General features: G+C 31.7%; 2 protein-coding genes across 2 annotated transcripts; both read left to right on the forward strand.

Annotated features, from left to right (window-relative positions):
• The first annotated feature begins 261 nt into the window (after positions 1-261).
• LOC145317950 (uncharacterized) lies at positions 262-1,962 on the forward strand. Its single transcript, XM_080159242.1, has 2 exons — positions 262-348; positions 947-1,962. The coding sequence occupies exon 2, from the start codon at positions 976-978 to the stop codon at positions 1,876-1,878; it is 903 nt and encodes a 300-aa protein (XP_080015368.1). The 5' UTR covers positions 262-348; positions 947-975; the 3' UTR covers positions 1,879-1,962.
• A 4,911-nt stretch (positions 1,963-6,873) lies between these two features.
• Positions 6,874-15,390, forward strand: LOC145317960 (small ribosomal subunit protein mS39). The gene is made up of 14 exons (XM_080159254.1): positions 6,874-7,016; positions 7,694-7,837; positions 8,095-8,184; positions 8,471-8,566; positions 9,243-9,291; positions 9,602-9,706; positions 10,172-10,241; positions 10,548-10,651; positions 11,240-11,338; positions 11,737-11,841; positions 12,882-13,004; positions 13,638-13,792; positions 14,614-14,726; positions 15,191-15,390. The coding sequence occupies exons 1-14, from the start codon at positions 6,934-6,936 to the stop codon at positions 15,373-15,375; spliced, it is 1,521 nt and encodes a 506-aa protein (XP_080015380.1). The 5' UTR covers positions 6,874-6,933; the 3' UTR covers positions 15,376-15,390.
• Positions 15,391-15,661: the final 271 nt, after the last annotated feature.

Consider the following 15,661-nt stretch of genomic DNA (forward strand, 5'->3'; position numbering starts at 1 on the left):
ATTACGAGATGGTTGCATTAAAAACCCCCCCCTTATCTTTCATCAATCAATATGTTTTTATATGATTTATAATAATTCAAGCCCTTCATATTACAAAATTATGTATACTGGTAAATTGAGAAATCATATACCTACAAAAAGTTTAAATTCCATTGTACTTCTAAAATTAAATGAGAACAATAAACATGTTTTTTAGATTTGTATCTTTAAGTGTAATTTCTTCACTATTTACCTAATAAATTGATAGCAACATATATTTTCAGAAAAAGAAATGAAAAAAATAAAATAGGTATTAGTTTACAATTCTCTGTTTGTCTACCTATCAATAGAAAGTTATCTCCTACTGAGGTAAATATTTTAATAACAAGGATTTCAACCAAATAAGCGGAGCTTAACAGTAGGGGAAACGAAAATTTATAAACTTAGAGTGACTGTTCTTTAGAAATTCAAGAAAAGTCCATTTTTTTAATTATGAAAAATTTCGATGTTTTGTTGTAATTATCTTAAAGTCCTGATATATATTTAAGTATTTTAGACTTCATTATAGATAGACTTGGCTTATTACATGGTTACTTAAGTGTATATTTTCCATAATTGACATAATTTGACACCAGCTGTTTACATGTTATAATTATACCATCTTGATGACAAGGTACAACCAAGTCATAAAACTTCAAGCATGTACTTTATGACAAGAAAAAGTTTTGTGACGTATTTACACAAAAATTTATTTGATTTTAATATTTTTCTTCCTCGTGTGCCAATGTTCCTTTATCCAATTGTCTGATTTTTGAGGCTTTCGTCCTGGTTTATTTCCTGAGAAGAATATTATTTATAGCAGAACATTAGCTTTAGTATTTAGACAATTGTTTTGTCGCTAGTATCATATTTAAGAAGGAATTCTTTTTATTTCCAACTTGATTCAATAATCTGTAAATTATTTCAGGTAAAAAACGAAGTAAATAGTAATTCAACATGCACACTTGTGATTTCTGCAACAAGGAGTTTCCTTGCATGAGTAGGCTAAAAACACATATGAGAGTACATACCTGTGAAAAACCCTACTCATGTGACATGTGTGGAAAGTCTTACTCCGGGAAGTCTCGCCTTAAAGAACATAGAAAAAAGCACACCAGTGAGAAACCTTTCTTATGTAACATCTGTGGAACATCATTCGTTAATAATGAGAGGCTGGTTATGCATAAAAAAATTCATTCAGGTGAGAAATCATACTTCTGTGATATTTGCGAAAAGCAATATTCCACCCTCGGTAACTTAGTGACTCACAAAAAGAAACATAACGATGAAAAAACATATTCTTGTGATAAATGTCATAAAGCATTGAGTAGCAGTGATTCTTTGATCAAACACAAGAGGATTCATTCTTATCAATTCATTTGTGATTCTTGTAAAGATTCATTTACAACTATGAGTGCTTTAATTAGACATCAAAAAATTCATCCAGGCATGCAAGCACATCAATGTGAATTATGTCAAAAATCTTTTTACTCTAAAAATGACTTGTTTATACACAATAATTCATATCAACATCTTAAGAAGTTTAAATCTACTGTTAAATCAGGTGCTTCTAGTTCTACCAGTTTTCTTAAAATTGCTGAAACTGATGATATTCAAGATATTAATGGGGAGAAAAATATTAAAGAGAATCTTGTCACTATTACGATAGAGGCTGGGAAAAAGGAAGAAACTATTAAGCAAGAGATTAAAAAAGAAAAATTCGATGAGCATTGTTTTACTATAGAAATTGAGGCTGACAATATTGAGGGAACTATAAAACAAGAGATAAAAGAGGAGGAAATTCTTGTAGAGGATCCTCTCTCTATCAAAATAGAGGCTGTGGAATCAGAAAATAAATAAGTTTTAAAAACTGAAAATTTTGAAATTTATTAGAAATTGTTACTTAATTATTTACTGTAAAATATAAATAAAAGCTAAACTATAGGCTTTGCTTATCATTATCAGTAGCAAAGCTTCTCTATAATTCCAAATGTCTGCTCGTTAGACACGATGTGAGGGAAATGTGATTTTCTTAGCTCGTTTCAAGATAAACAGGTGAAACTTTTGGTCAATATTCCCATCATCGAATAGCATAGTTAACTATATAATATCCAAGGCGGTCGGACTTCTTTTTGGCTGTATTTTTCACATTTCCCCCTATATCTTTAGTTTAAACTTCAAAAATTTTCGTAGATTATGATAACAAACTTAAATTTCGTCGTTTCATGGAAAACACACAAGGCGGTCTGACTGCTTTTCAGCAGGTTTTTGGCTATTATATTTTTTCCACAATTTTCACAATATTAGGTATGGTGATTTTGGTCCTGTTTTCAAAATATTTGTAGATAAAAGTATCTAAATTAAATAATGTTTAGTTCTGGCATATTAAAGTAAAACAATAGAGTGGGAAGGGGTCAAATAAATGTATGTTTCCACCCTGTGAAACCTGTGCTGACATTTAATTGGGTCTTTGAATATCAGCCAATAGCGTCGTGTATATTGACACAGCCAAGTCTCGACATAATAGCAGAAAGCAATTTGATAGCAAAGGAAAAAGTTTCACAACACTAAATCCAGGTACTTATCTGGATTACACACCTATACTACACATTTATTTTGCCCTAAGTTCTGCTTTAGTCCAGAAATAAGGTATAGCCAACAAGCTAAGTAAATGTAAAAAATATTATGGCCATTGGGAAAGATCATTTTAAAAGTTTGTCAATACATCAAAACGTTGCCCCCAAAAAATCGCAAAATCTTTGCTAATATTTTTTCAAAAAAAATATCAAGTTCTTGGTTACAGATGGATTTCTAAATAATCATCACATCGGCAGCTATTATATACGCTTCAATAAATACTTTAGTAACTGGTTTACTCGCGACTGTGGCGAAGCGCATCCGCTCGTTGTCGGGAAGGTGATAGGTTCGAATATCGGCACGATACCGCGTCATAACTAAAGACTTTAAAAAATGTTCCTACTGCTTCTCTGACAGGTGCGCGACACATAGTTAGAGTAGGGTGGAAAGCTTAGTCCTAAAACAGGCGCAACTCATTACCATGCACAGTTGGTATTTCTCAGTTAAAGGTCTTGCAATCAAAGGGTTGGTCGTCTGTAGGACTTTTGGCCGCGTAATCATGCACTTCAGTAGCAAGATGTAGTTCAGAAATACATCAAAAAAAACACCGAAAAGTGTAATCAGTCCTCTAGAGGTTATTCAGGTTATCATAGTATTAGTAACTGGTTTCAAGTAAAGTAACATGAGAGCATCTATAAAGTTAGTAAAACATTTATTCTTCAGTAGTAGCAAAATAATAGTTTATTTATTCAAAAAAAGAGTAAAATATAACATATACAAAAAGAAATGCAAAATTTCATATGGGATATTTTATAAAAAAACACCTTTATTTACATTGTAGCAAAGCTACTCTAAAAATCGGATTTATGCGCACGAACGACGGTAAAACTATAAACGGCAGTTGTTAGGCTAATAAACTTACTCATTAATTTTGAAGTACAGTAAGAAAAAAAATAGATAGATAAAAACTCTAAATATATACAGCTTCCTACAAACAGGTTTTAGGAAGCTAAATTGAAATAAATAAACTGCAATATTATTATTATTGTATTAATATAATATATTTTTACTTATCACTTAGTTTTACTTTTACATGACCCCATCGGCCATCATAGATCGTGCTCCCCTCCATTGTTTATGGACGTTTTTTCATTATTTTGGAAGTAGTACATCTTTTTGTTGTATATTTTTAAAGTTGTTACAAAAATTAAAATGGTAAGTTTAACTTCACAATTGGTTGAAATACAAGTTGGAAGGAAGAAATTCAACTGAAGAATCATTAAACAATGCTGAGTTATTTGGCGGCCGCTGAGATCCAACATGTCCCTTTTCCAGTCTTCGCAAAATACTTTTAATTAACTCAGCATCTGAACCAAATCTTGTTTCTTGTTCTTCAGATCTTACAATTTCTCCAAATTCAGTCAAAAGTTTTCCGTGACTGTCAATTAGTTCAGAAACCTTCATAAACTGCAGAGCTGAAAACTTACACTGAAATTTTTGTTCGTTAATTGTTATTTCAATATCCTCATTTTGCTTCTTGTCTGTGTAGTAATAATCACGAAGGTAGTCTATGACCTTCCAAATATAGTGTTGGTCTTTCTTTACTAGGGAAGAAATATTGGCAATGACAACACTTGGCTCTTGTGCAAATATACAAATATTACCATCTCTGTCTGTCACATAATCATTCATTTCACATGATTCAACTAGCTCATTTATCTCTTTGATTTGTTGATTACAAAGTGAAGAAAATGAAGATTCAAGTAATTTAACAATCACATGAACTGGAATATTGCCAAACCAAGATCTTTTAGCGACTATTAGATTTTCAGATTGATAATTTTGGCCAGTAAAACCATTTATACCAAATATGTTCAGAATTCTAAACTGGAGAGCCTTGGAATTCTCTGACGTATCATAATTTGTTGAAAGGCATTTTATGGCATCAGTAAGATTTGATAGCTGAAAAAAATCTGCTTCTGTTGCTAATTCTTTGAGTTGACCTCTTGACAAACCTTCAGAAAGCTTTCCAGTTCTCAAGAACTTCAGCAGAATTTTGAACATATCTGGATCTCTGTCCATGAAGTATGCACCATCCTAAGCAAAGTAAAGAAATTTTGAGAAAGTTTTATTGTAACAATTTCTGGGAAATTAGAACAGAAGAGGTTAATTTTTTGGAAGTTCAAATATTAACCTAAAAACTGTCCTTGACTTAGATAATGCTTCTTTGGAAACTTAGACATTTTATGTATCACTTGTCTAGCTAGTTTATCTCAATGTATGCAATTGATAAATAATCATGTGACTTTAGAAAAACAAAAGAAAAAAAACTTAGGTAATATTTCTTTTACTTTCCTGAACTTGTGAAGGAGCAAATTTTGATTCTGGATTAAACATTCTGGCCAACATGGAATCTGGATCTGAACACAGAGTCTGTCTGGTTGTAGCAAACCTGGACTCAAATGAAAAAGATTTTATGATTGTAAACTGTATATTGATGTCAGTATAAATATCCTACACTTTTAATCCATTTGTTATTATATTTTGTACCTAGCTTGTTTTCAAACTAAAAAATGCACAAGTATTGACTACAATTTTATTACTATTTGCTTTGTTCAAAGCCTTCAAGGAAAATATTATGTGAAATAAACTACGCAATACCTTCAATATTGTAAGTTGTAATCATGGAATAAAACACTTTTTTTACATATGTGTGAAGTCCTTGTTGGCTCAGTACGTTGCCTTAATTAAACTAGCCCTTTCAATTAAGCTGAAGGATGAATTTATCTAAATATTTCCTATCCCTACATGTTGCCTATTTATAAGTCTTCTTTTCCTGGTGCCGCCAACATCCAAACAAATAATATCATTATATGACATTTTTGGCCTCCTAAAAGTATTTTAAGTCTTTACTTTATTATATAGTCATAAATTATGTAAAATAAAATAATATAACACACAGGAATGTGAAAGCAATAGGGGATGTAAAACGGGCGGGTAGACCTTCCTTTTTAAATTTTTTTATAAGGGGAGGGGGGTGGGTAATATCCCCCTATCACACGCCATTGTATTAAACACAACAAGAATATGTTTTTAAGAATAATATACAGGAAGGATTTTACAGGTAAAACATTAAGTCAATATTAGGATACACGCACTAATAGCTAAAACAAAAAATATTTCAAGCATAATGGATTAATATTAGGATAGATACGACAAAGTTATAAAAAATGCTTTTCACCAGGTCTTACGGACAGATACATAAATTAAAAGGTAATGCCTTTCAATCGAATAATAGTAGACAAATCTTGATTTGTTTGAGTTTAATGTAAAATAATTCATTTCGTCCGTCCGAAATCGAATGTTTACATTAGTATTTGACATGGTTGCCATAAATAATTTATGAACTTTTTAATCAATGCAATGCTGAATTAACAACTACAAATTATGAATGAGTCCAAGGGATCAAAATAAGATTGATGTACGCAATAATGTAGATGTAAATTGATAAAAAAAATTAAAAACATAAACTTATAAAAAGGCGTTTTATGCGTGAACTTAAATTATAAGAATCCAAATCAGCTCCCTGTTTTTTCGTGGCTTAGAAAACATTATTTCAAAAAAAATTATACGGATGGACAAATTCTAATTCAATAGTAGGAGTCTTTGTAATTGTAAACAATTGACTTTCCTTGTGATAATAATATAAAATAGTTGAGAAACTATCTTTATGGAAAGGAAATAAAAACTTATTTATTCAAAGTTGGCAACTTTTTTTTAATGCTGTGCGACTTTGCCGCGTATTATTATACAAATGGACATGTTCGTTTTATATTTTTATACTCTATACTTGTAGATTAACAAAATTGTCAACTTTTATATTGTTGTCTAAATTAATACCTAATAATAAATTTAAAAATTTTAAGAAAATTATTATTTTCAAAATGAACTTGATTATATTGTGTTTCACAATTTACAGAAAGTAAACTTTAAAAAATTAAAATGGCTTACATATATGTAAATGTGATAATGGGACACTCTAAAATTTTATCTTTACTTTAAATAAATAGAAGGCGTTTATAAGGAAAATATTAAATGATTTCAATGAATGATATTCATTGTTTTATTTATAAATATAAGAAATTATAGGGCAATGTGGACTTTACAAAAATGAGAGAACAACAAAATATTTATTTTTTCAAAAAAACCCGGTTATACAGAGCCGATTGTTTTTAAAATATTTCTTTAGTTAACAGGAACTTAGGACAAAGATCCATTAAAAGCTTGAAAAATGACCAAAACTGCGCATATGATTTCAGATAATAGAATACAACAAAAATGAATACGTTAGCTAAGTATTGTGTGATAAACAAACTGGATTCAAGATTTGCAACGCCAGGATATATTCGCAGGATAATTAGGTAAAGTGTTATAGAATAATGATTTAAAGTATGGGAAAACTCATCGTACAATTTACTTTATGCATTCACTGACTTATTCTTACATTTGTTAGAGATTTTCGTTGTTTTTTTGTAAACCTTTTTATAGATCAGGTCATTGCTTATTAGAATTTTATGTGTCTTGTAGAGTGGCAGCAATAACAATCTATATGTTACTTTCGTTTATGTTTTCTTTTCAGTCGACATAGGTTTTTTTCTTTTGATGAGCTTTATTTTGACAGATGTTGTTATCCTTGTTATATATTGGTTTTATAACGTTGCACAGTGAGGCAAAGACAGGATTAAATTTTAGTTTTGCTATTAACTTTAATTAATTTCAGTCGTAACTTGTAATACCATCTTGTGTTGGTTTTGTTTGCCCCATCGCGTCTCCGTGGGGGTTACAGCCCAATTTCTAAATATGGTGAAAATCTGTCAGTCTATTGGTCCTTCCTTTTAATCTCTCCCCCCTTTATTATGGTCATTGAATATCTTCTTTGCAAAATTGTATCTTTGTCTTTTTGTCCAACCATGATTTTATTATTTTTCGCTACTTATGGATGTTATTGTTGACATATTTGTTATTTATTTGACTACAGTACGTACATTGGAAGACTCTTAGAGATGTGGGTCTAAAGCAATGTTAAACAATATTTTAGTGCTATGAGTACAGAAGCGAGCAAATCAACAACGAAATTTGAGGAGGATATTGAAATTCCGGACAGAATTGAGCGGACATCTACTGACATTCTGGAGGCCTTGGCGTCCACTGTTGGCAAGGACTATACGGCACCACACTACAGGTCAGTTTCAGCATTGCAAAAAGTCTATAAAAAAGGAAAAGTATGTTATGTAGGAAAGTGTTAATTATTAAATTACCTACGATATTGAATTTATATTGGTGAATTTTAAATTTTGAGGATTATTACTTAACATATGTATTCTATAATCAGGTTTCTAAACTCATACATTACCAAATCCTAAGATCCTGTAGATATCAAAGTACTTGAAATAGAGAAAGCAAATTTTATGCAAAGTTCAAGTTTAAAATTCTGATTAGATATTATGATGACCCTTGGTTGACTCCATACACAAACTATGAAAAAAGAAACTTTTGGCTGGCCAAAGAATCTGGAAGAAGCGCTGCTAGGTTTGTTATATAAAAATTATACATTATTTATATTACAATTTGACTTGTGGCAAACATAAGACTATAAATTCTAATTGTTACTTTCAAATACTCTTTTTTATTTTTACCAATTACAAAGATTTAAATAATATTTTATTACTTCAATCTCTGTATGGAGGAAATAACTTTTAATTTTTTTATTTAAACTACAAATATTTTTTTGTCCATGAATAAAGTGTATTTATCCTTTCTTGACCCCATTTTTAAACTTTCACTCTTTGTGTATTTTCATATGTTTATATTTTAGATTTATTCTGGACCGACATCCCCATCTATTTGAGAAGAACCGCATTGTAGCGGAGCCACCTATAACCGCATTTCAGCCAAGAGCAGTCCTTAATATGTACGTTTTTTTTCTGAATATATTTCGTAAACATTAGGTGTACTTTTTATGGAATCCTATATTCTAGATTATGTACATTATGGTTGTCTAGTAAGATCTCGGAAACTGATTTGATATTTTTAGCTTGTGGAGAGGGGGGGAAGGCGGAAATACTCTCCCATAACTCTTTCTCTCTCTAATTCTAATACTAAGATACCTAAGGAATTACGGCCCTCTTTATTAATTTACTAGCGGCTTCGCCCCTAGCCTCTAGGGGCTTTGCCCCAAGAGATGACAACAACAAAAAATTCAAAAAAAAAAAATAAGAAGAATTAAAGAAATCTTCTAAAAAAGAAATTTTCTACAAAAGAAATCTTCTACAAAAGAATTCTTCTACAAAAGAATATTTCTACAAAAGAATTCTTCTACAAAAAAAAAAAAAAAAAAAAAAAAAAAAATGGGGGGAATTTTTTTTTGTTTTTGGGGGGGTTGGGGGTGTCCCACCCCCCAAGAAAATAGCTTAAAACCACCACAGGACCAATAGGTATATACCCTGAAGAGTAGAATCCAATCGGTTCAGCGGTTACCGAGATCTTAAGGGACAGACAGACAGACAGACGGACAGACGGACAGACGGACAGACGGACAGACATCAAGCTACTTTGTATTATAGATTATTAATGATTTTGTTATTTAGTGACAATGTATCCCCCGAACTATTAGACAACTATATTTCTAATCTTCAGGTAATACCATCTTAATTTTTCTATTTTTGACAATTCGGTTAGGTTTACTTCATAAATTAGTGTTAGTAAATTTTTTACTGTTAAGTAGAAATTTGACCATAATTGCTTGTTAAGGAAAAACCTTTTGATCTAATGTCTTAGATTAATTTTTGTTTAATTGAAATTAGATTTAAAAGTGGTTAATAAGTAAAGTTGTGTTAGCCTCACCCAACAAAAGATACCAAAATTATGATTTTTTATCCATTTTTTATTTCCTTATCACAGAATTGAATCACTTTTCCCTCTTGGAAAATCTTGTTCATTAATTTAGGTAGAGGACGCAATAACTGTTTACAACTTATTAAAAGAAAAGAAGAAAAGAATTTCTGGTGAAACAGAACAGGCCTTGCTGGAACTACTTGCATATAATGCAGAGGTAATCCTTAATAAGTATTTAATTCCATTTAAAGAGGAGGGAGGGGGAATAGTCATTTAAATAACAACATTTTTCATATGGGTGCTTGTTCCTTAGTTTGGAAGCTGTTTTAATGCAAAACTTTTTTTAAATAAACAACTTAACATTAGTAGTCTAATATCTTTTTTTCTTCATTATGTCTTGTCGAATTAAATCATTTGGAATAGCTTAAAAGTACTTATTGAAGAGTCTAGCGTTTTTGATAAAATATTTATATTTATATCCCCAATGTATTTAAATCAATTCTTAATAACAGAGTTTTTGTTGAAATATATTCAAACATAGCAAGAGCAACCAAAAATAATTTGATGACACTCTAAGTAAAGAATCAATATTCGCATTTTTAAAATCATAAGATTTTATTTTGGTGATTTAGACTCTATTTGCATACATTAGATTATATTATTACTATACAATCTATTTAAGGAGGAAGAGTTAACCTCCGAGAATATGACAACCAAGGGAATGATCACTTCGAATAAAAGTTGGGCCACAGGTTTGTTATTTTTTTGCATTGCATTGTCTATTTATTCTCAAGGAATGAGATACAACTATGGTATAGAAATGCGCATTTCTCGGCTGCTGTTGAAGATGGACAGAGGAAATTTTCAGTAAAGATTCCTAAGACAAATACGCATTTAGTCTATTTTTGTTTTTTGTTTAAGGTTCCGTGAATTTTTGCATATTCTCTCTGAAAATCTAAACTGAAAAATCTGTTCTATAACTTACTTTTTCCGTTTGTCCTTATTTGATTTTTTTGCTTTGCTACTTATGAATGTTGTTATCCTTGTTTATTTATTAGGTGGTATGGCAGAGCAGCTTTACTCTAGTCTGCAAACTCCTGAGGCTAGGCTTGCCATACTTTTAGGGACAGCAAAATACAAAATGTTTTCAAGGACCAGCCAGGTACTTTTGAATAGAGGGAGATTCTTTGGAAAAAAAAGTGTCACTGAATGCTAGCCAAATCATAAAAAATTGTAAAAAATCTTCCAAGATCATATCAAAATAAGATAAAATCTTATGTTGATACCTAATTCTTAATCTATGATTTTAGAACACTTTTCAAATTTATGAATTTGTACAAAATACAAGGTGACATGGCTGTCATAACCAATTTAGCGATACTTGTTTTTTTTTCTAATAATCCTCCTTAGAACATAAATAACATATCTTCTTTAAAAGCTCGACAAAAGTCACTCAAAAGTACTCGGGTAAAAGTAAATTTGGGAAAAAACTAGAAATATATCATATGTGGGAGGGGTAGAAATGAATAAAATAATGAGTACTGGAAACATTTTTCTTTTTTTCCCTTTTTACTTGGGAAAAAAGTATGGGGGTTGAAAAGATGAAAAAATGAATCTTGTTCAGAATATACTCCCTTGCAAATATCTTTATTGCTAACCCATAAATATCATATTCTACAAAAATATACTCATTACTCCAAGTACCACAACTCGTCAAATGTGCTTTTTTGCAACTGTTGCTTTTGTTAAGATCTGGGAAGAGATGGCTGCTAATGAGGATGTTGTTCCTATAGAAGGGTACAATGCCATCATCAGTATCCAATCTGCTTATGATTTCAAAGAATTAAAGGTAACATTTTAAGATCACGGAAGATATATACTGCAGTTATTTCATAAATGAGACATAAGATAATATTCAGGGTTGGGGTATTAACTCAAAAAAGGCGCATCTAATTTTTGTTTTCCTAAGGACATCCAAAACAAGTGTCTCCAAATTGTTTGTGTGTATATTTGTGTGTGTGTCACAATTTTTAGGTGCCCAACTCTTTTTACAAATTCTTAGCCGATTTTCGATGGATTTAAGAATTTCTTTCAGTTAAATGCAATTAAAATTCACTTCTAGTTCTTATATGTAGTAATTGGATGTCTATCTGTCAAAATAGGACATATGAACCATTTTTTAATTTCGAAAAGGCATAAGTTTTCATTAAAATTAATCTTGTATAGGTAACTATCTTTTATTTTCAGGGAAACATAATTGCGTACTTGACAAAGATGAAAAACAATAATATTTTACCAAATGAAGACACTCTGGTTTCTTGTTTGTCTGCTGTAGCCAGATTTCTTTCTAAGGTTAGTTTATCAAAATCAAATGAAATGTAAAAGATATATATCTAGAAAGTAGTTAACAGTGAATTTTAGAGTATTTCCGCTACTAAAAACAACCACGCGTTCCTGATATTTTATGCTTCAAATGTCTAATATAACGGGTGGATTGTCATTGTATACTAAATTACTAATTTTAAAAAGAATGAAATCCACTTTTAATAAGGTTTATTTGACATTTTTTATATAAAGTGATAGGAAAGAGCAACATTTTAGTAAACTGCATTATTTACCTAACAGGGGTGTATATTCAGCACAAGATTTATTTTTTTCCCCTGCTACAAATTTTTTTATTTTTCTTCCCCCCCCCCCCCCCCTAGTTTTTTCTCACCAAGTAGGGGGAACATGGAAAAATATTTCTCGTATTCATTCGAATCCGGTGGATAGGAACCGGTTCTCATCCATACGAAAAAACTATGTCTAGCATCGTATTATATCCAGCTTTCTACGAATATAGAAATGTACAATCATAAGATTAAAACTAGTTTTTTTAGCCCCGAGGTGCCGAAAGGTGCGGAAAGCCGTTTATAATACGATGCGAAAAATAACTATTAAAGAACTCTATATTTTATTAATTTTATCCCTCCTACCACACATTTAAAAAAAAAATTTCACCAAGGAGGGGGGGGGGGATGGGAAAAATGTTTTCAGTTTTCTTATTTTTTACATTTTTTTCCCTCCAACCACTTATTTCCCCCCCCCCCCCCTGAGCAGGGGATCCCATGTAGAATATACACCCCTGTTACCTAATTAATCTAGATATTTAAGAAAGTTCTAAATCAACTGTAACTAACAAATGAATTAATTCTAAAAAATATAAGACTTTTTCATGATGTTTGGGGGCAACTCTTTGTAGTAAAAACTTTTTATTTGCCCTCCCTTCCCTAAAAAATATATTCTTTTAGATTTATTTCGCTTGTTGGCTACTTATATCTCATTCTTGGTTCTAAACTTCCTTCTCTCCCCTTTTTGGCTTGTGTATTGAAATATTTGTATTTTTGGTTCAGGCTTCGCGTAATTCTGAACCTGGCACTCAATTTGCTTTGTCTTTGTTGGCAGAATTCAAGAATATTGGTGTGGAACCATCACTTGGAGCTTACTACTATCTTCTTAACATATTCTATACCAGGGTAAGGTCCTTACAACTTTCCTTCGGAGCGGATATTTATAATACAAAGTAGCTCGATATTTATCTGTCCGTCAGTAGCTAAAGATCTTGGTAACCACTGAACCGATTGGGCTCTGCTCATCAGGGAATAAACCTACTTGTCCTGTGGTGACATTAAGCTATTTTCTGGGGGGCGGGGGGGGGGGGGACGACCAAAAGAAGCCAAGCACAAAAAAAATCATAAATGGGTGGGATTGGGAACACGGAAAAGGAGAGCATTTGTTAAAATTAAGAACCATAAAACTTTTTTTTTTGAAACTTTTCTCACATATTTTTATATTTTTATTCTATTTATATCTTGTAGCATGACTGACAAACCGACGGACAAAGTAAATTACATGATTGATGCTCATTGGGATAGGGAATTATCACAAATTCCTGAAAGTTTTAAACTGAGGCTGAAAATTGGGGGGAGGCGGAAATGACACTTTTTGAAACCAAAACTAAAAATCAAAGGAACTCAACTAAATAAAGAGTTACAGCTCTGAGATTTAACATGGCAGTTCCTTTAAAGAGATATAATATGGAACTGTAGGGAAACGGCGGAAGAACCACCGCTCCCGCCGAAAACCGCTTCATCTAAATTTATATTTAGGATAGTAAGGAGAAGTCAATGATTCTAGTGGACATACTGGATGTACTAGAGCAACGCGAGAATTTGTGGCCAGCAAAAACATTGAAAGATTTCATCTTCTTTTCCAGAGCCATGGAAGTTGCTAAAAATCTGAACCAAATTAAGCTTGCTTATAGGTAAGTAGGGCAAGAGAGATATTATACAACTAGATGAAAACACAAATAATCGTATATAACGTCAGTTACGAAACCTAGCCTATGAAAAAAATATTTTCTTTTAAAAGTATGTTGTCTACATTTGGTTATTAAAATGAAAGTGCCGATAAATTTTCATGTACAGACTTACCTTTGTTTGATTTATTATTCTTGTTTTTGGACTTTAATAGAGTATAATGATACACTTTATAGCCTAAGGGGCAGTTTAATCTCCATTTTCAAGCACACTCGCTATCTCATGCGTTATCATCATTTTTAACTAACCCTCGCCGAGTGTGGCTGTGGCAGGTGTCCCAAGTTAAGTGAATGAATGATACTCCCTTCAGAGGAGCTCTGGTCAGGGATGCACTTATGTTATGTTCTGTGACTTCTTTGCATCCAAACTACTCAATAATCTCCCTCCAACACAATACACAACTAGGGGCAATAAGCTTGAATGGAATGCTACTTAGACTTTTTACAGTTAGCCCTTAAGCTCTTTTTAGTATTCGGACTGCAATTTATAGGCTTTACTTTACTGGTTAATTTCTTGTTCTATAAAAAGGTTCGTGCTCAGATGCGTGATTCTGACAGACTTAACTCGAGTTCTTGATAAATTCACTGAGTGAAAAAGTCTTTGATACTTCCCAGCTATTTATTGAAATATATTTCGGTGGACATTGCACCCTCTTAGTCTTCAGTCTTGAGATTAGTTGGATGTTAAAAGTAAACATCCTAACTCAGTGTGTTACAACTAAGCCACGACACCCTAATACCTTTATACATAATCAATTTAATTTTAGGATCCATAATCTGTTACATACTGGAAACAACCAGAACTTGTTGACAAGCTTTCAACTTTCTAACAATTATCATAACTATCTACTCACTATTGTACTCAAGAATGAACCATTAGGTAAGATATTGATTCAATTACATATCCAGTAGTATAGTTATCAAACAGACAGTAACACTTGCAAAGTCAGACTGATAGGCAAGATGCAAAAACCGCCCAATCTTACAACAGACAAACAAACACACTAAGTATAGTCAGATATACCCAGGGGTCGGCAGCCGTTTCCACCGTCAGCCGCGCGGCTTAGATAAGCCTAAAAAATCAGTCGCGCGGCTTTCTCAGCTACCCACTGAGCCTCCGTTTAAGCCGATTGAGATATTTTGACTATAATAGGTTTGTTTTTATTGTGAAAATGTAATTAGTTACAGGCATTCTAACTTTGTGATATTTCTCACAGGCTTCCTTTAATGAGATCTTAAGCAACAGATAGAAATCCTGTTTTAATTCTACATAAGGATAGATGGATGTTAAATCAGACAAATGATTGATTATGAATAAAAAAAATCATGTGTAAATTATTTTAGATGTTTACATGAGCCTGTATGAAAAGCTAGTCCCACACACATTTAGTCCAATGTCGAGTCATTTTATGGATATTTTAATGGCCATTAACACAAGGAACTGTTACTTACATTATTTTCATTTCTTCGTTTCTAAAATGTTTGATGGTTTTGTCATATTTACTTTGAGTTATGAAATTGTTTACTAATTGACTTCACCCCAATTCTTTTCATAGTGTTTCTTGTAATCTTTATACATAATTTTTTACTGTCGTTTAATTAATGTCCTTTTTTTGTTGTTGTTTCGCTACTTTTGCTTTACAGGTCTTTATTTAATTTACTATACCACGCTAATCACCTCATATGGACGTAATACTTAAACGTCAGGTCCAGCAATCAGGGACAATTCAGGCATACAATAACTTTTTCAGTTTAAACAGACGTAGTATTATCGATAAAGTAAAACGTAAAAGACAACTAAATATTTAATTTTAC

The sequence above is a fragment of the Acartia tonsa genome, chromosome 1 (genome assembly GCF_053477335.1).
Source record: "Acartia tonsa isolate MP-2025a chromosome 1, ASM5347733v1, whole genome shotgun sequence".
NCBI lineage: Eukaryota > Metazoa > Arthropoda > Copepoda > Calanoida > Acartiidae > Acartia > Acartia tonsa.